General features: G+C 42.3%; 1 protein-coding gene across 11 annotated transcripts in view; it reads right to left on the reverse strand.

Annotated features, from left to right (window-relative positions):
• Positions 1 to 17543, reverse strand: part of EPHA5 (EPH receptor A5) — a 205471-nt gene extending 187928 nt beyond the window's left edge. For all 11 annotated transcript variants that reach the window (XM_027635820.1, XM_027635819.1, XM_027635816.1 and 8 more), the window contains exons 1-2: positions 17307 to 17543; positions 2130 to 2194 (exon numbers count right to left, since the gene is read on the reverse strand). In XM_027635820.1, coding sequence (XP_027491621.1) covers positions 2130 to 2194; positions 17307 to 17439 — 198 coding nt within the window. In that variant the 5' untranslated portion in view covers positions 17440 to 17543. The remainder of the gene's footprint in view (positions 1 to 2129; positions 2195 to 17306) is intronic.
• Between the last annotated feature and the right edge of the window lie 2571 nt (positions 17544 to 20114).

The raw sequence follows: 20114 nt of genomic DNA on the forward strand, positions 1-20114 counted from the left end.
GAAAAAAAAGAGACAAGTGGACTAACCTACTATATTTTTATGACGTCCCATGAAAACAAAGAAGATTCAGAAGGGATTTCTAGAAATTTGAAAACCAACTGCCTAATTCAGTTTTGAATAAAAAGTAGAAGTTAATCAAGGAAAAAAAATTCTCCCTATTGAGTTGGTAACTTCGAATTTGGCATTCATGAGTGTACTTCCAGGTGGTCTTTGGAAATTGAGCTTGTAAACACAAAGTTTTCCATAAATGAAAAGATACAACTGAGGCTTATGCATAGGACAGTTAGCTTTTCATTTACTCATCTACACATACAGACTCAGAAGTATTCTGAATTCCTCAGGTTTAGCTATTTGTCTACTGATATTCCTGTAAGGGCATTGGGATATACAGCAACTGTTCTTTATACCACAGGAAAAATACTAAGAGATGTGCAAAAAGTAAAAACATCATACATTAAGAAGTAGACATTGGGATCTTTGTGGTGTGCCATGGCACTAAAATATTGCTCTGCCAGCATATCTGCCACTGGTTATTTTGATGCCCAAGGGGAGCAACTTTTGTTCTCAGTTTTAAATCAATAGATAAAAAAAGTTATAGACTAACTGCAACAGGATTAGATCTTGAATTGAGTTGAAAATAAAATCAGCTTCCTGTGTAGCTTTTACATTCCTGCTGTAATCAGTGTCTGTAAACACGCAGTTTGTCTGAGTGAGGCTGCCACTTCTACAACCTTTCATTCACACAGAATATAAGGAAAACCAGATTTTAATTTACGGTGATATATATATATATGCAGAATTGGCTGAATTTTATATACACAATCCCCCATTTTTATGACAATCTAACTGGAGTCCAAGACAATTCTGCAGCCTTTTTCAGGTGACTAAAACTCTGGAATAACACATTCCTGAGAGTTGTTCTATTGGAGAGCTCAGTTGTGCAGCATTTCTGACTTAGGATGCTTTCTCACCTCACACAGTGATCATGGCTTTCAGGAACTGGCAGGAATACCCAGGCAGTGGTACCCAGCTGCAGAAGTCAACCTTTCAAAAGTACCAAAGCTGTGTTACAGTACAGCATCAAGGATGACCCAAATCAGAGACTAAAACTCATAGCAAAGACTACTCACATGATGCAGTCAGGTCAAGCAGACACACTGAAGGGTATTAATGCACCTGAACTCCAGCATGTATTTAAGGTATCAAATTAGGAGGCCAAGTTCTTTCAGTTACAAAATCACAAAATAAGTAAGGTTGGAAGGGACCACAGTGGATCATCTGGTCCAAGGACCCTGCTCAAGCAGGATCATCCTAGAGTACATGGCACAGAATTGCACTCAGACAGTTCTTGAATATCTCCAGGGAGGGAGACTTCACAACAACTCTGGGCAATCTGTTCCAGTGCGTGGTCACTTGCACAGTAAAGAAGTTCTTCCTCATGTTCAGGTGGAACTTCCTGTGCAACAGTTTCTGCCCGTTGCCTTTTGTCCTATTGCTTGGCACCGCTGAGAAGAGCCTGGATCCATCCTCACATCACCCTCCGTTCAGATACTTATAGACATCGATGAGGTCCTCCCTCACCCATCACTTCTCAAGGATGAACAGTTCTTAGTATAGGTAATGGCAAGGGGCAGAGGTTCTTCAAGGTGCTTAAAACTCAACTCCTGTTCCAGTGTTATCAACTCCCAGAGCTTTCTCATGATTCTGAGACGTAATTGTGAACAGCCTCATTCATTTAATACAGCAGTGTTCCAGACCCTGTGTTTCAGAAGAAAACTTCCAGAAATTGTGTTCCACATTTACCCCAAAGGCTCAAAAGAAGGAGCAAGAATTTATAATTTAAAAGAAATTTAAACAACCTCATGGATTTTCTTGGGGAGGGGAGAAGTGAGGTTGTTGACTCATGATCCTTTTTTTAATACTTGTGGCTGGCTCTGCTACATAAATAAATCAATTCCCTAGCCACACAGCTCCATTTTTCCAGTCACAGCTTGTTGTTTTACTTATTTTTTTCCCTCCATTGCCGACAGATCACTTCAGGGAGTTTCTAAACCCAGTAGTCTACTTTCCGAATGGAAACTATTAGTATAATTTTGTGAGAGAGAAAGCAAACAACAACACAGACTTACCCCATTTTTTGGGTATGCTATCCATCCTAGATCCCCCATTACTGTACGTGAGTCCAGTAAATTCACTGAAAATAAGAGAAAAAAAACTGTTAAGGAAGATGGACAGATTACAAACTCCAGTAGATATTTCATGGTATGGGTAATTGTGGCTAACAGATTGTTTATAATTAACCAAGGAAACTGGATTTTTGTAAAGCAGAATAACAATAACTCCTCTAACAAGGAGGTCATACACTGAAAATAATTCTATGTATGCATTAGTTTATTCCTTTGAGATCTGCCACTGAAACCAAGTTGCAAATCCACTGAACTTCTCTAAAAACTAGATCCTTTACATTCTTAGGATCTGATCTCTTGGAGGGAATAAATACATAATACACACAATGTGTTTATGTGCATATATCAGACATACAGTATATAGGCATAAATATATGCTCACAAACATCTTTGCATATTTATATGTACATTTCTTCTAAGGTGGCATGTGTTTTTACCATAATCAGGCCTTTCGGACAAAAACAAAACCAGAAACAACATGCAGAGTTCCCTGATTATCATGAATTAATTTTTAAAGTATTTTATATTCAAGTATTAGAGTATTAATCTTATCAAGAATCTATTCTCTTCTCCCTCTTCTATATTTTTCCCTCCAGTCTTTGGCATCCTCATTATAAGATATCCAAAGGATCTTTTTTCTCTCTCACACAAAAATTCATAGTAGCTTTGTTGAGTTACATAAGCAATCAACAATTTGCATTAAACAGCAAAAAAAACCCTATTCCCAAGCTTATAACATTTTCCCCCTCATATTACCTGAAATACTGAGTAAGAAGTGTGAAGTAACTAAATCTACACATGCTTTACTCAGCTAAGAAAAACTTTAGCAGCCTCTGGTGCTGAGCTTCCACCTCCTGTATCCAGGGCTTTAAATCTACAAGTTAAAAGCTTGTCTTTGAATCATCAGCTGTTATGCAAAATCTCAACCTAGGAGTAACTTTCTTCTACCTTAAAAGCACACTTCCTCCTCATTGGATTACAACACTCTCTTCTATGAGTATATTTTTCTGCCTAATACTTCACTTTTTGTACTCATGTCCTTCCCGAAAAGGATGTGATTTCCCTGGGTCTTCAACTCCTGACCTCCACCCTATGTGCACCTTAAAAGTGCCACTGGAAGATTTGGTAATTGAACTTTCAAGACTTTCTAGCCTGTGATTACCTAGATCAAGAACAAGCTTGAAATGGGTGGAGGAGGCTTTGTGCTCACTCTTTTAGAAATGCAACCGTGTAAGTATTAAAGATTGCTGAAGAAGAGAAACAAACAGGTTGCATGCACAAGTATGAAGTATGCAAGTATCATAACCCTCAGGATTATACCATTTATAGAGTCATAGTAAGAAAAACCAAAAGTACACTATACTACAAAGTATGCTCCTTTAAAATCTCGAAGAATACTTAAAAACAAATTAAGATTAAACAACTGATTTATTTTGAAAAAAATAAAGTTCTCCAAATCAGTTTGGTCTTTATCATTGCACTGCACTGAAGGCTGACTACTGTAGTCCCTGGTACACAAAACCAGACCAAAACACAAAAATACAACACTGAGGTGGAAAAAAAACCCCAGTTCTCAGCTCTGGCAAACACTTGTCTTAAAAAAGATTTGTCTATCCAGATATTTTCACAATGTATGCAAGTATTAATGCAGGACACTGTCACAGGGGACATATGTTCTGCCTGGTCAGCTATATTTTCCTGATGTTGAACAAAATACATTTGGTAACTCAGGGTTTTCATTCTTAGATTGCCTTCTCCTGCCAAAAGAGAGAACAGTTTGCAAGCTGTCAATGCTACCAAACTACAGCACATGTGGTGGAAGCAATACTCAGAGACTACGCTGAACTATATTCACAGTAAGTAAACATACAATTAGGTGGCTTTCCACTCAACAGCAATACAAAATAAATGTATTTCTAACATCTACCACCAGATATGTCACCCAGTGATGACCACTCTTTCCCCTCCTGAAGTCTTCAGGTAAAATGGTTGTTAATTTCTCCTGCTCCAGCTGAAGTCAAACACTAGTATCCAAGTGCTCCTGAACTACACTTTGCTTCTTTTCAATGGGATACAAAGAGTGACCTTAAAATATTCTTCAAAATAAGACACGTGTAAATAACATGTCCCATATTATAAACATATACTGTTTTAAAATGCAAGAGACAGGAGTACAATGGCAAAAATGGCGGGTTTACTCAAATTCCTTCTATTACAATCACTGTAATTAAACTGTGCAGAACAGTATATTCTTGTTGTTAGGTTGCAATGGATGCAAAACAAGTATTGATCTACATTGTACAACTTAATTAAAATTTGTCCTGGAGATGCTACTAATGAATGTAATTAGATGCTGTGTTTGATGTCACAAGCTTCTTCATGACATGCTAATTAAAGAAAAAGCAGAAAAACTGCTTTATTCGAATATCAGATCATAAAAAGAACATGATACAACTAAATATTGTATTATCTTTCTATCAGTGACAATTTTTAAATTGCTGTTATTAACTTCAATTTCAAAATAATTTTCTGCATATGAAAAGATAATACAACCCATTCAATGCTAAGTCAAGTCAGTGGGAATTTTCCAACCAGTGAGTCAGCTAGCAGAGTTGAATATTAAATCCCCAGTTAGAAAAGACTCACTTCCTCTCCTATTTTAGAAGCATTCTGCGTAGAGTAAAATAAATAGGATGGAATACGCCTTTTGAAAGGCACCATGCTATAACTCAAAACTCACGTGCCAGGAAGACAAAAGTGACAAGTGACTTTAAGCTGTCACAGTACTTGGGTTTCTCTGGAGATCAGAGGGGCACCCAGCTATCTCAGACAACTCTGAGGGGCTGCTAAGGCACAGCAGACACTGACTGCCACGTGAGCATCCGTCTGGGACTGCTTTCACAGCATATCAGCTAAAACACTGCACTGCATCAATCTCCTCTGATGAACATATTTAGGTAGTATTCTAAATTGCCTGCAAGGACAGAAATTTTTTGCTTTGAAGAGCCCCAAAATTCTAGTATAAACACATACTATCATTTGCTCCATCTGGATACAAGGTGTCTGCATCTCCCCCATCAGCATCCAACTCAGTCATTTCCAGTGCATCTGAGCTTTACTTCCATCATTTCCATGTCACAACCCCACCCTGATGCAGCCCTGAACCAGGCCAGGGCCCAGAATTCCCTCTCCAAGGGGATGGCTCCTCCAACAGCCTAGCTGCAAGAGTTCCTTATTGAGATTGTGCTACCAACACTTTCGGAATGCTTCCTCAGGCAGCCCTCCTTTCCTCCACTGCCAGAGAGGTCACCACCACAGTCCTGCTACACAAGCCCATACAGGCTCAGTACCATCTCTCTTCCCATCACCTTCCAGCTTGGCTGGAACATTATTTTTGCTGAAATAGCTTTCATCAAAATGCTGCAGATTGGCCAGGTTGGGAAAGAAACAGTGGGAAAGCAGCAGGTAAAGAAGCCACCTGGAATAGAGGAAAACATTTTAGCAAAGATTTTACGGAAGGACTGCCACCATTCCAAACAGATGCTTCTAAACTCACCATGTGGCTACCAGGGAAGGGATGAAGCCTTTTTGCACCTGAATAAAAACCCCTGAAATTTTGTTTCATTTGACCCACAGCAAGACTCAGAAAGAGACCAGAGATCTATAGAGCAGCAAAACCAGTTCCTCTTCATTCAACCTGTGATGACTGTTAGCATGTATTTGGCTGGGGCTGTCTGATAACCAAATAATGCAAACATCCAGGACATTGCAGGAGGTAATTCAGGAACACGTCCAATTATGTGTATAAGGATTCCATATTTCAAAAGGTCTAGTGCCAGCTCCTGTACAGCCTGGGACTCCTGGACTACCCCCAACACTCCCTACTCCACAGGCATAACCCAGAGCTGTACTCAGGAGCACCTGGGATACAGGAGAGCTTACCTTGTTGAAAAAAAAATAATCTCTTCAGAAATCGCTAGCAACTCTGCTTAGCCCATGATCTTAAAAGCCTCCAAAATAACAGAACTCATTTATTCCCACTTCCTTATCTCCTCAACACCAGCTAGCTATATATCAACAAAGAAGCAAGAAACCTCAGACCCCATAAGCATACACTTAGCACCTGTATCTTTGCCAGCAGACTTGGAAGAGGCACATACATTCAAAAATATTTTTTGCTCATCTCCACCATCAGTGCATCCATCCCACAAGCCCTAATTATTTCTAATGCTCAGTCAAGGGGAACACAAAACCACACAGATCTATATCATCATTAACTTCCAAGCCTTCAGGGTAGGATAAATGATGATTAAGTCTAAAGTCATACCACAGCCCTTCTTTTTTCTTTTTTTTTTTTCTTTTTTCTAATACAGAATAATAGCCTGGGGAGTTTGCATACACTCTTGTTCTCAGACAGGCTGGTTACTACAGGTGAGCAATCAAGATGGAATAAAACCAGAGTGATCTAAACCTTTGCCTTGAACTCTAGCTGGTGAATTAACAGCGGCTTTTCACTCAGGAATCTTTGTCAGGGAGCCTGGATTTGGGTTTTTACTCAAATGTCTTTGTCATGTTCATATAGCCAGCATTTAGCAGCTTCACCATGGCTACACAGGGACTGTAGCTGGAAGGAAGCACATGAAATACCAGGGCTGATGGCATTCAACATTCACCTAAAGCAACACTGCTGCCCGCACAGCAGAGCTCTCCATCTGACACAGCCACCTAAAACAGTGCCATGTGGCAGCATTAGCTTGCCCAGGATTTTTTTGATCACACCATTGAAGAGAGATGGCTCCTCTGGCTCTGGACTGGAGCGGGATCAGCTGGAGCATCTTTTTTCTTCACTCCAATTTCAAATGGGAAGAAAAACCAAGCTAAAAAACAAAAATCCCCCACCAACAGGCTAGAACACTGAGTACTTCTGATCCTACCAGCCACACATCCTCCTGCTATTCCAGTATCTAAAGATCTTCCAGAAAAACCTTCACTGCTTACACCAGGGCAAAGTCTATACAGGCATACAAAAGACGGAACTCTTCTGAATTACCGTGGTCTTTGAGCTGCTTTCCAATAAAACCTTATACACTGGAGTAATCCTGCTCTTCAGTAGCACCATTTGCCAGCTCAGGTTTACCACAGAGAATTCTCTACCAAAGTATATCCTGACTAACAGCTCTAGAATGAGTAAAATAGTCAGAATAGCAAAAGCTGATGGAGTTTGTATCATGAAGCTCTAAAGCCAAAAGAATATTTTTTTTTATTTCACTGAAATACACTTAAAACATGAGGAAAAGAACATCCTCTTTGACCAAATCAATACCCTAAAACTACAGGTTTCATCATAAAATGAACAGAAGCAAAGAAACGTTCCTTAAAGCCTGCATAAATATTTGAAAACATCATATGATTTCTAAAGTAGCACATTTCTAAAGAATAATGCTTTAATAAACATGTTTTGTTTTAAATAACTGAAGGAAAACTCTGCTTTAATACACTTATTACAAATTGAACAGGAATCTGAACATTATTTTGGGTAGCTGAAGTCTAAGGTCCTATGCGAAAGAAGGTGTGAGTCAAGTGCTCCTACATCATCCTTCAGGCTGCTCCTGCAGTTTCTGCCCCCTTTGCACAGCACTCCACAGGACATCCATGGAAAGGTTGGAGCTACATCATGGTAGCCCCAGCTCTGACCCAATATTCAGAGCTCGTGGAATACTCATAGGAATACTCACACACTGACAACTAATCATGAGGTGAAACCTCTGCTGGATGGAGGTTAAGGTGCACAACATGATGCGACAGCAGCTTTTTGCACTTCATAAGAATGTCTCCTGAAGAGCATCACCAACTTTTCACCAAGATTGATGTCTTTGCTCTCCTTTTCCTCTACCCAGTTGAGGGGGTATAGCTGCCAACACATCATTAACAGAGCTGTTTTCTCCTTACACTGCATACCTCCCCATCCTTTCTCCAGCACTCCCAGAGTTCACAGCACTACCAAGACACACCGACTGCAGAGGAATCTTCACCATCATCATGAGTCAAAGTTTTCCTACTTCATAAATCTTGACTGGTTTTATTGCGGTATTGTTGCCATTCATTTTCCAACTGTTTTCCCTGTTGTATTTCCCTGCCAAGTATTTCTTCAAAAAGTATACATCCAAGGCACTGCAACAAGTGACAGTCAAAAATAACCAAAGAAAGCATAAACAAATGAAAAAAAACCTCTTGAAAGAAATCAAAGTCATCAGGGAACAGATGTTTTGAATTAATTAGATACACTGAGTTAGGACAAAACACACACTGGCAAGAACCTCTGAAACATTTCCATCAGTGGAAACAAGCTACAGCAGAGTGCAAGTTGTAGCAGTACCTATTATTTATAGCCCACTGGAGGAAGAAAGTATACACTACTTAATGAACTTGCAAACTAATATTAACTGCAGATTTATATTTTATTATGTTGGCTTCATTCTGCTCCAAGTTATCATGATTCTCTTTTATAGCAAGAGCCAAAACGCTAGAATCTGCATCACAGATTCATAGGTTTTTAAGGCCAGATGGACAACGGCAATCATAACAACAGCCAGAGAATTTTATCCAGTAATTTCTGCATTACATCTGTAATTTGCTTGAACCCAGTTTACGAGGGTATGATTCTGTTCTTTGACAAAGTTCCTCAGGTTGGCTGCACTCTTTCTGCAGGCACAGAACCAGCTGTAGCGCCAAGGAGCAGGACGAAAAGCTCTCTTTGATAACCAGACCCACTAAAACAAATAGAAAACAGCTGATTTTTTTCCTTACAAAGATTTGCAGTCAAAACAAGAGGCAGTTATTTGTTCTACCCACCATACATAACTTAAAAGCAGAAGTGGTTAGGTTAGCTTGACACCAAAGTGCCCAGAAACTTAAAAAATCCAGTATGGTTTACTTTTCTTTAATGGCAGGCGCCCCCATTTCCACCAAAATTGCCATTTAATTGAAAAGGATTTATTCACTGTGAAGAAAGCCAGTAAAATGCTTCCAGTCTCACTCATAAGATTCGCTAGAAAAAAACGCTGTACCAGCACAACGGCGGATCTCTGAGCTGGCTGCAGCACTAATCTTCTGGGGTAGCCAGCTGGGCAAGCATCACTCTACCTCTAAGAAGGAAAAAGAAGCTTCCACTGAAGACAACATACAAGCAGCACCTGCAACATGACAACTAGCCTGCGTGGAGAAACTAAACAGCAGTGCTGTTCTGCAAACCAGGATCTCCAACCACTGTCAAGACATCTACAAACCACCGAAGGAGGCAAACACTGCCTTCAAGAAGAAGGCAGTTTCTTCAAGACCCTACTTAAAGCAAGCACCTTATTAAGCACAGACGAAGTCGAGACATAACATCCCAACAGCTTCTCAGTACAATCAAAACACCTGCTGGCAGGGCTGAGATGAAATCTCAACTTCTTCCCTAAATTAATAACTAGAAACAATACAGTCTCTATGGTCTCTGTTCCTAAAAGGTATCCTAAAAGACATGGAGTTCAAATTCTGTTATACATATAACTAAACTGAAGAAAAGGAAAGAAACTTGGCATAGACACATCCAAACCTGTCAAGACTGTCAGCTTTCACTACCAGTGGACTTGCAAGACCTCACTGTCCACCACCAATAAAGCCTTCCTGTTGACAATAATAACTGCTCTGCTGCCACAGAATTCACTCAAGTAGAAAAAAAAAGGAACTGGTATAATGCTTAGAAAGCATTTGGGAGAAAAAAAAATGTTTTAAGATGATCTATTGGCTTTTCAAGGGGGTTGACAGTTTATCCCTTCTATTTCTGTTGAGGAAAGAAGGTGGAGGTTGCTAGTGGGAACAGCACATTGTACATATTTTAGTAAGAACTTGCTTGTGAATATTACTAAAGCAAAGACGGATAAACCAAAACAACTGGGGGTTTTATAGAAATTAACTTAAAAAGCAAGTATGCAGATAATTTCCCCAAGTAGTTCCACTGGTTTGGGACATGCAGAACAGTTTAAAAAGTCATACAAGTCCACTCAGAAACATGAAGAAATACTCATTACTGATACTGAATAATGCATTTCCTCTCATATGTTCCTCTATCCCCTCAGAGAATTACAAAGTTCAAAGCGGCTGTTCTCACCTCTTTCTAACATGAAGTGATCTCGGCTAGAGAACCCAGTAGTTAATACCTTGGCAAGACACTTCAGTACTGCCCCCTGCACCAAAATGACTTAGCTAACATGAAAGCCTGCAATTCCAGGGTTCTGTCCTCTCTCCTGCAGGTTCAATACCTGCTACACAACCACCTAAACCTAGAATTTCTCAACTCTTGCAGGGTACTGTTTCCTCTCAATGCACACTCCCAAGGCCCAATTGGCTGAACTGATGTTTAGGAGCTTGCCAGGGGGAAGACAAGGGGCAGAAATCACCTTCTGCCCTTAGGGATGCCAGATCAGCTCATACAGGTATTCCAGAATCTGCTGTGATAGTACTTGCTATATCACCTTCTCCAGGAGGCATCTCTCATCCTTCCAGCTAGTGGTCACTTAAGCAGCTCTACCTGGTCAAAGTCCTCCTAACATACCTACTGCATGACTCAAACACCAGGGAAGAGGGAGAGAAAAGGAGAGTGTTTTCCCACCACCAACATCCCCAGTGAGACAGCAGGCACTGAATACTCCCATGGTAATTTTTCTGGCCCAAAGCATCATCAGCCCCCTTTGCAAAGCAGCAGTGGGAAGGCTGTGCTCATACACACAGCCCAGGGCAGCTTGCAGGTCCCAGCACTCTTGTCCACAGGGTGGAGGTCTAGCATATGATGCTAGACCTCTGCAAACAGCCGTCCATCACCAACCACACCCAGAAGCCAAGTGCTGTGAATTGCAGTGCTTACATCTCCTGACTGTCCCCTCACGACTAGCTTCCTCGCACTAGATGGGGATAATTGCTTTCCACTTCCAAGAGGATAAGCGCATTAAACCTTCAGAGAGGTTTCAGATAATGCACTGACCAAAGCCATAGCAAATACCAAAACTGAGACTGTAAGAGATATAATAGGTCAGAGAGACAACTAAAAGGGTAACAAATCCCTAGAGACACCAAAGCTACTGAAGGCCAGTGCTCAAGTTTGCCAATAAAACTGGCTGTGAAAGCAACTGGGGCAGCAATTTCTTTCACCTCAGCAAAACCTGTCACGTTGATGTCCAGCTAGTCACAGAGCAGACTGGGGGACAGGCACGATGTGAACACAAAGAACGATCCATCTCTCCATTCTGCTTGCATCAAAAAAACCCCAACAGGTACATCTTAAAAACAAAATATACTTTCAAAGGACAAAGGGATTACTGGTAACTTTTAAAATACGCAGCAATTTTTCTAGCAGAGATCAAAGAAAATCAGTTTAGTGACGAGTAAGGTATAAAAAAATTGTTCACTTCAATGCAATCATTAATACAGTATTTCTGCAACATTCTCTGAGTTAAGAAAAGAAGTACCTAGTTCAAGTCCATCCTGGTCGAAATGAGACTCTCTCTCACCAGCACTTAGGGTCATTGAGAAAGGTGCACTTGTGACAGATTTAAATTCTGCGTTTAGATGCTGTACTAAAAGAATGAGTTTTTTTTTTAAAAAAAATCTTTTTATTGGACAGCAGGTTGAGTATCTCCTGAAGAGCTGCACTGAATATTCTTTCCTCCATAGAAGCAAGCACTTAACTAAGAAATTCAGTGCTTCTATAAAATGACCAATCTTGGCGTGTTTAGGGTTTTTACATCTCATTTTGCCCTTATACCACATACAGATTTCATTTTATTTCCTAAAGAGGAAGTGAAAATATTTTTTATAATTGCCAAAAAAGTTTGTTTTCTTTTTATTTTGGGGCAGGTCTTCATTTCCCTGACATCCTGGAGCAATGCTTAAAGCTTGTCTCTATTCCAGAATAGACACATGGGCACACTTGCAGGAATGGACCACTAAAAATGTAGCTTCAAGTCAGAAAGACTGGGGGATCTAACAGACTCTCATCTCAAGACCCTAAAGGAAACAGGGTGCAACATCATTGCTCAGCTGAGCTAACTCAGCTGGACTTTCCTGGCTCAAATGCTCTGCGCTTGCTCAGCATGTGCTGGAAACCAGGATTCCTGCAGAAGCAGCATGGGAATCCTTGAAACAATAAAGCGTAAACCCAGCAAGATCAGAGCACAAGGCACCACGTAATAAACTGTCCCACCTTTGCAATTTCTGCTAGATTTTATGAAATCCTGCTCTCACCGTGATGCCCACCATCCTACCCCCTATAATTCTGCTGCAAAACACCGTGTATTTTTTTAGTGCAAAGAATAAATGCTTCTTCACGGGCAAGATTCTGTTTTCTTATTTAACAGAAAGAGAACAGCCGACCAAGTGACGTAATGGTGGAAGAATTAACAGTGGAGGGGGAAGAAACTGTCACACAAACCTACTAACTCTTCCCTTCCTCCCATGGTACCTGCCAGTTTACTCACCTGTGCAAATAGCTGCTTTATGTATCACATTACACTGTCAACGTTTACCATATTATAAGCAGACATTCAGTTACTGTTTTTTGCCTGTCTTCTAGTATTTATCACAATTTTTAAGACAGGCTTTAAAAGGGAATAGGCACTATTTTGGAGTCAATCTTTGCTATTGTTTATTTCCCTTTTTTTAAACGTGTCATTAGGCAGCAATGCTTTTAGTCATAGACTTAAAAGTGCTGAGTTTCAAATGTTGTTTTACTGTCAAAAGGATAGCAGTTCCATTTAAAGCCATGATTGAATCATTCTAAACCTCTTGAAAAGCCATACATCACACACAAGACAGATCCCAAAAAGACCATTAGACATGAGCTGTCCTTCCTCATATCAGTAATTCCACTGCAGTAAATTTTAAAATTAATGGGATTACTCCAGTGAGTAAAATAAACCCATGACACTGAGGCTATGCTCTGCTGTCACGGAAAGCACACAGGGAACTATTCCAACACACCAAATAAAGAACTGATAACTCCTTAAAGCCTCCTTAAAGAACCGTGAGCACACTGATATGCGATCAGACTTACCTGTTCTGCATACACAAGGTATAGGCACCCTAGCAGTACTTAATACCTACAGAATTACACAAAATACACTAGCTGTGTGAATGCATGACACACTAAGCCAAGCTACTAAGAGCAACCTAATAAGCAGAATGTTCTGATCGTGTGTATTTTTACCCAAAGCATTAGACTAATTGAAATACATTGATATGAAAATTAAGCCTATTTTCACACCTGCTTCTACTACATAAAAAAAAACTTCCTGAAAAAGACTTCATTCACTGATTAAAGATAAACATTGTGATGTTATACCTAAATACGCATTTATCCAGTGTGCCACGACACAGAAATTATATGCCACTATGAAACAACACACACACAAGTCAACACACTGAGAACAGGTAGGTTCATTTCAAGCTCTGGCATGAGTAATTTGCAAATTACAATCTTCCTTTATTTTTGCCAGCACCAGACCCACCCCTTTAATTGTACTAATTTATTCATTCATTCAAATGAAAAATGATACGCTGAGATAAAGTGAGCTTCAAAAAGCCCTGGAAGAATTAAGACAAAAAGGACCAAATGCAGAAGTTCGTAACAAAAGGAATATCCCTCCAGTCTTAAAACAAATTCAACACATTACAAAGACCCATTTTGTGTTTCTCACCTTTGTCTAAATAAGTCAATGTCACTCTTTAAAACGGCATTTCTTTTGAATGTACTGTTCTTAACAGTACACTTCATTGTTAAGCACTGCCTCATCAACACTTCTCCTGAAAAGCCCTAAAATGAAATATACTTTGTATTTAATTACAATTACGCAAATATGTTGTGGAGTTACTTTGTGATAAGCAATCAGATATAACATGCTCCATTATTTTAATAATTTGCCCACACGACACTTTTTAAGGTCATCCGAGTGACGACCAAACACAATCTGCAAGGCACTCCAAATACACAGGCGATATATAAAAAATCGTATGGTTTAGGGTGAAGGGAGGAGTCTTTAAACAAATCCTTCATTCATTGTGTTTCACATAAATAATTTACATAAGCCACTTCCCAAACCCTAGTACTTACAACAGAAAGATTTAAAATACATGCATTTTTAAACCAAAGGCGGTGCAGGAAGCCCAGTCACATATTGCAGGGCTGCCTCTCACACCCTATTATCATAGGGAATGCATTTTAAAATAATAATGCACTTCTGGAACACCAGCACTTCACAAAATTGTGCTATACTTTCAGTGTACTCTTTGGAATATTTTCTTTCTGATGAATTTCTGAATTTGTAATTGTAGTCCAAGAAAAAAAGAAAATATCTGCTTCTAATCAATGAACTCTGCTAAAGAGTTAAAAATAACAGCTAAATAACACTTGAAAATGCATGAAATAGCACTGAGCCTTCATCTGTCACTAAATATTTTGCTTTTAACATATAAACTGAGGAAAGGTGATTAAAATAAAATCTGTATTATGCAGCTATTACAGAATAATCTGGAGAAAAAATTAATTCAGTTTTCCCAATGTATATCCTTCAATACATTACTGAAAATATCTATGAAGGTGACCAGATACAGGTTGGGTCCTCAATACTTCTCCATAAAAATGGCAGGAGTTCCTGAAATTCAGTGGCCCTTGCAAAAAGCTATTTCCACGCTAAGGAACTAAAACACTGAACTAGCTTTAGCCCTTCCCCCCCAAATATTAACCTAGATTTTTAAAGCATTTTCCCCTAAGTGTTCCTCTACTAGAGGGTAAAACAGAACATCACATACTGTGAACTGTTAACTGCATATATCTTATCCCATGAAGTCACTGTGGATTACAGTAAAATTTAGAGAAACAAAAAATGTGATTCAGGGTTACAGAAAAAAATAATTCTGAGAATTTGTCATCCTCTATACAACTACACACTCGTTACATACCTACATAGCACAGGGTATTGGCTAGTTGTTTAACCACAGTGAGTAGAATGAATGATAACAAAATAAAAAAAGTGCAATATTACCAACTTTTGAAAATATTATTCACCAGTCTAAGATGGCTACCTCCATCTGAGCAAAAGTAAAGTTCCTAACCAGCTGAACAACTAACCCTAGGGGAGAATCTCATCAGAGCCCAGAAGCAGCCAAACTGAACTTCTCAAACGCAAACCAGTGACAAGTGTCAGTGGCACGCAGCTAGGCTGGTGGACATCAGTGTGCGAGGTTTCTCATGCATCGGGCTCCACGTACTGCAGGGTGAGCCGTTCCCAGTCGTGGAGCTGTTCTGTAGCAATTGGCAAAGGAGACATGCTGTGAGAAGCACTTGTCAAATTATGCTTGTTTACAAATAAATTTCCTAGCAGCAAAGGACAGCAGTTATTGTATAAGTTCAGGTCCACAGTCAGACCCCTCCTACCAGCAGCCTTATAGCTTTGCATTTACTGAAGAAACAAAAATTAGAGAGCAGCAGTCAGAAAAGTAGCAGCAGAGACACCATGAAGCAAGCACTCACGCTGCTCATCATTACTGAAATATTCCCCTGCAACCTCCCTATAAAGATACCACTAAACCCATTTGCTAGGTGGCTTCATTAATCCTTTCCAGGAGTTTTCTATCATGTAAAAGTCCTCTTCTGCCGCTGCCTGTTCACACAGAGACACCTCTGTGCTCGGCAAATGGTCCCATTGGCTCAGTCAGTACTATCCATATTTTCCAAGAACTGGCAAGGATGACTGAGTCGGAGCTCAGAGCATCTGCTGGTCTCTCAGCACGGTATCAGGGCAGACTGGAGCATACAGGACAGCGTGCTTCCTAAAAGGAAAGTGAGTAACAGGGAAAGCCCTTCGAAATCAGCCACACCATCTCACCAGCACTGCTCCCATGGGTGAAATCATTTGATTTCGTGTGGGGGCAGAAGGATTGGGCCCATTGTTATCTAACCAAGGCAAAGCCAACACCATTTCCACCATCTCCCAAACCAATGCACTTCACAAACATTTGATATCTTTGTACACAGAGGAACAGTATTTTTGCCTTCCTCTGCACTTTTTTTTTTTTAAGAAAACTGCAATTCACATTATTCTCACTCTCGAAAATAAATTACAGCTAGCTGGTTACCTCAGGCCACATCTTTGAAATTCTGGTATGGTTTTCCTTCACCAGCGCCTGAATACCTTCTCCTCCTCCTAAAGGAGTTTCACAAATAATTACGGTGCACCACGATGCCAGCCTGCTTCGAGCCACCGGCATCCCCTGCAGATACTGAACTTCTCCACCCATTGCTTTCACATTACAGCCTGCCCGCGGATCCGAAAATAATAATAAAAAGCCCTAACCAGCGCCCACACCACGAAGAGAGAGAAAAAAAACCCAGTCCGATTTGAAAGACTGGAAGTACCCTGCTAGACAAGAAGCCTGGACGCGTTTTTGGCTATTGGCCTCACGGAGATCAAAGGTATAAAAAATCCGTCCCCAGCGACCGCGCTCCGCTACGGGTTACACACCGCCACCGCCGCAGCTTTCTCTCCCTTTTATACGTGTATTTTAAACCACGAAGTAAGCGCACTGCGGTCAGCGCTTGCAGGGCTCCCCACCGGGAGCCTCCCCCGGCCCCACTCCCCTCTGCCCCGTGCAAACTCCCCCGTGCCAAGCCCTGCCGTGCCAGCCCCGCAAACCCACCCGCGCCAATGCACCTGTGCGGCTCTCCCGGGGCAAACCGCGAGCAAACACCGCCGTGACAACCCACCCGCGCAAAGGCACCTATGCAACACCGCACACACATTTCTCCCCGCAAAAAAAAAAAAATCCCCACTGCCAAACGCGCCCGTGCCAAGGCACCTGTGCACACCCACCCGCCCCAGCCTGCCCGCGCCCCGTGCGGCGCTGCCGCCTCCCTTCTCCGGGACACCCCAGCCCCATCGGTCGGTGCCACACACCTTCCCGCGGCCAGAGCCCCGCTTCGCCTGCCTCAAAATGTCCCAAAACTGAGTCAGCCGAGCCCGAAGCCGCACACCGCTGGGCAGCCACCCTCCTGGGTGGGCGCTGCCCGGACGCCCCGTCCCCGCTCACCCTCGCTGCCGGGGCTGGCCCGCAGGCTCCGGAGCGCGGTGCACAGCAGCAGCAGCAGCGGCAGCAGGCACGTCCAGCCGGGAGCCGGCGCTCCGGCGCGGCCGGCCCGGCCGCCGGTGCCCCGCGGCCCCATCCCACCGCCCCTCAGCGCATGGGGCGGCGGCTCCCCCCGAGCGCTGCCCGGTCGGCTCGGGACGGGACGGGGCGGGCTAGCAGCGCGAACACACTCCACTCCTCTCCCGTCCAGCCGCAGCCGCGACTGGGGAGCCAGGGGGCGGGGATGGGGGAGGTGGCCCCGCGCCGCTGCGGAGACGCCCCCGACGGGGCGGACCCGCCGGTATCGCCATCGTGTGCGGGCACGGCGCCCCCCGCGCCTCAGGGAGCCCCGGGCGTAGCTGGGACTGCACCTCAGATACCTGCCAGGAGGGAAACACTCCCCCGCCCCAGACCCGCGCTGCCCATGGGGGACAGCGGGCGGCAGCGCTGACCCTGCGCGGCGTCCCTGGAGCCCGGCGAGCCCGCTGAGTGGGGACAGGGAGTACCAGAGCTCCCCACAGCAGCTGGGAGGCACGGTGCCAAAACCTACACACGCACCCACCTCCTCTCCCCCAGCTCAGAGCCGGAGAAGCCGCGGTTTCACAAGGCTGGCAAGCCTGAGAGGAAGGCTCGTCGCCGGTCGGGAAAGCAAAAATGCCAGGAACTCCGTAACGAAGCCGGTAAAAGATGATTTTCAGGTGTATTTTACCCCAACTCGCCACCAGAGCACAGCTTTGAATCTAGCGCAAGTAGTCTTAGAGAAGTCTTCACTGAGCTGTTTTTACCCGTTAGAATCCTAGTTATCACCCAGGTCATCTCCCTATAAAAAATAATCCCCTAAAGAAATTAACTCCTGGAGATTCATTCACCCACCTCAGTTCTTTCCTTGAGGACACTACCTCCAGATAAGACAATATCCAGCCTTGCAAGTGCACAAGCTGCAAGTCAAGGTTACCAGAAGCCTGCTCACCTGGTGCTGCCTCCTTCATTTCACTCCTGTTTATTTATATTATAAAAAGAGTAACCAAAGTTGGACTAACTGTAAAAGGCTCTCTTGTCTCTCCAGGGTGCAAGGCTCAGGACCAGGGTTCCAAACAAGTTGCAATTAAAATTACACGGTTCCCAAAGCCAGTCTGAAGAGGACAAGTAGTCTGCAACTGAGGAACTTCAGATAACATAGCTCTCTACACCACCATTGCTCATTTGTTACTACATATTAGCTGGACAACGTGTTTCTCTGTGTCCTTGCACCATATACAAACCTAAGTATCTCCATAAACATAGTCCTGTTCATGCATATTATTTTCGAAAGTGTTTGTTCCTTTCACAAGAAGATTTTCTATCACAAGCTATTCAACATTTTTTACTGCCACCAGGAGGACAAGGCAAGAGCTCTGCTTTACTTGAGGTACATCAGTAAAGTTGCCAGCCAAATGAAATGTGGCACACATCTCTTTATAGCACTGCTTCAGATCTTCACGATTCAATTACCCTACTAGTCCATAGTTCAGAAGACATTAAGGTTTGCTACGACATCACCCCTGTGGAAAGGCACATGGCTGGATCCTCAGCTGGAATAAATCACAGCTGAGAATGTCTGACCCCAGACCTGCATCAGATTTTGGGGGGGAAGTAGCTCCATGTGGTATAGTAATTTCTAGGGAACTGCCATCTGTAAAACCAGTGGTAAGTTTTGCCATCCAGAAATCAAGGCAATGCAAGAGAAAAGAAACAGCACCTTGCTAGCATAGTAAAAAGGATCAGATGGCAACGAACAAGTAAAATGTCAAGCTGAGTGGGCACCTCCACTGGCCGAGGGGCAAGGCTGCTGAAGCTAGACAAGTCTCTTATCAGAATCTCATGTCAAATTGTTGTTTGCTCCCTATTTTCAGATGCTATTTGACGGTCATTAACTGCTGTGTGGACTGCCAGGCTTGTAATTTAGAGACATTTCAGATGATATGACGTCTTAGTTTTCTAGGAAACACTGAGATGAGCTTCATATGATTCATAAGCTATTTAAGAATAGCCAGTATGCTCTAGGTTTCATCCTAGCTGCCTTTTCTTTTTCCTGCAGGAAACCAGCTCCTAATCCACGACATTTGTTTTGTTCTCCACCCTGACTGTGGCACAGGAAGAGCGTCCCTACCTCAGCTCCCTGGACATCATACAGATAAAAAAAATTAATTCACCCTTATAAGAGGGTTATTGCCTTATTCCCAAATGGAGGGTATTGCAATTTTATGCACTATCTAGTGGATTCTATTTGGTGGGGACTCAGTCTTCTAAAACTCTCCTCCTGGTTTTGCCACCAATATTATTAGTTGTCTGCAGCAGGCAACTCCCTCCTGCCTTTTACCTCTTCAGTGTTGCCCAGCAGGCTCTTAAAGAGAGGACAGAAATTTTAGCAAAGTGCTGTGGCATTCCTGGTAGCCTTGATGGGTAATCAGAGAGAAGCTGGACGATCTGATGGGATCCTTTCCTATCTCCCACTGAAGAGCATATCTTCTATTGTTTTGAGCAAATTCACCATAAAAATCACAAGGTGTTGGTCACAAACTATTCAGGAACCTAAACCATCTGAGGGTCATGCCGTTTCTCCCCATATTCAGCCTGTATTTTGTGTTAGCTTCAAATTTTCCTTCCTGCATCTCATTAATTCTTTTCTACCCCTCACATTTGTGCCTTTTCACCTATGCAAACATCATTCTCTCTTGATCATCACTAAGTTAAGGTCTATATTTCATCCTTTTCCTCATGAGTCATTCCTAT

This window comes from Corapipo altera, unplaced genomic scaffold (assembly GCF_003945725.1).
Source record: "Corapipo altera isolate COAL_440 unplaced genomic scaffold, ASM394572v1 22b, whole genome shotgun sequence".
NCBI lineage: Eukaryota > Metazoa > Chordata > Aves > Passeriformes > Pipridae > Corapipo > Corapipo altera.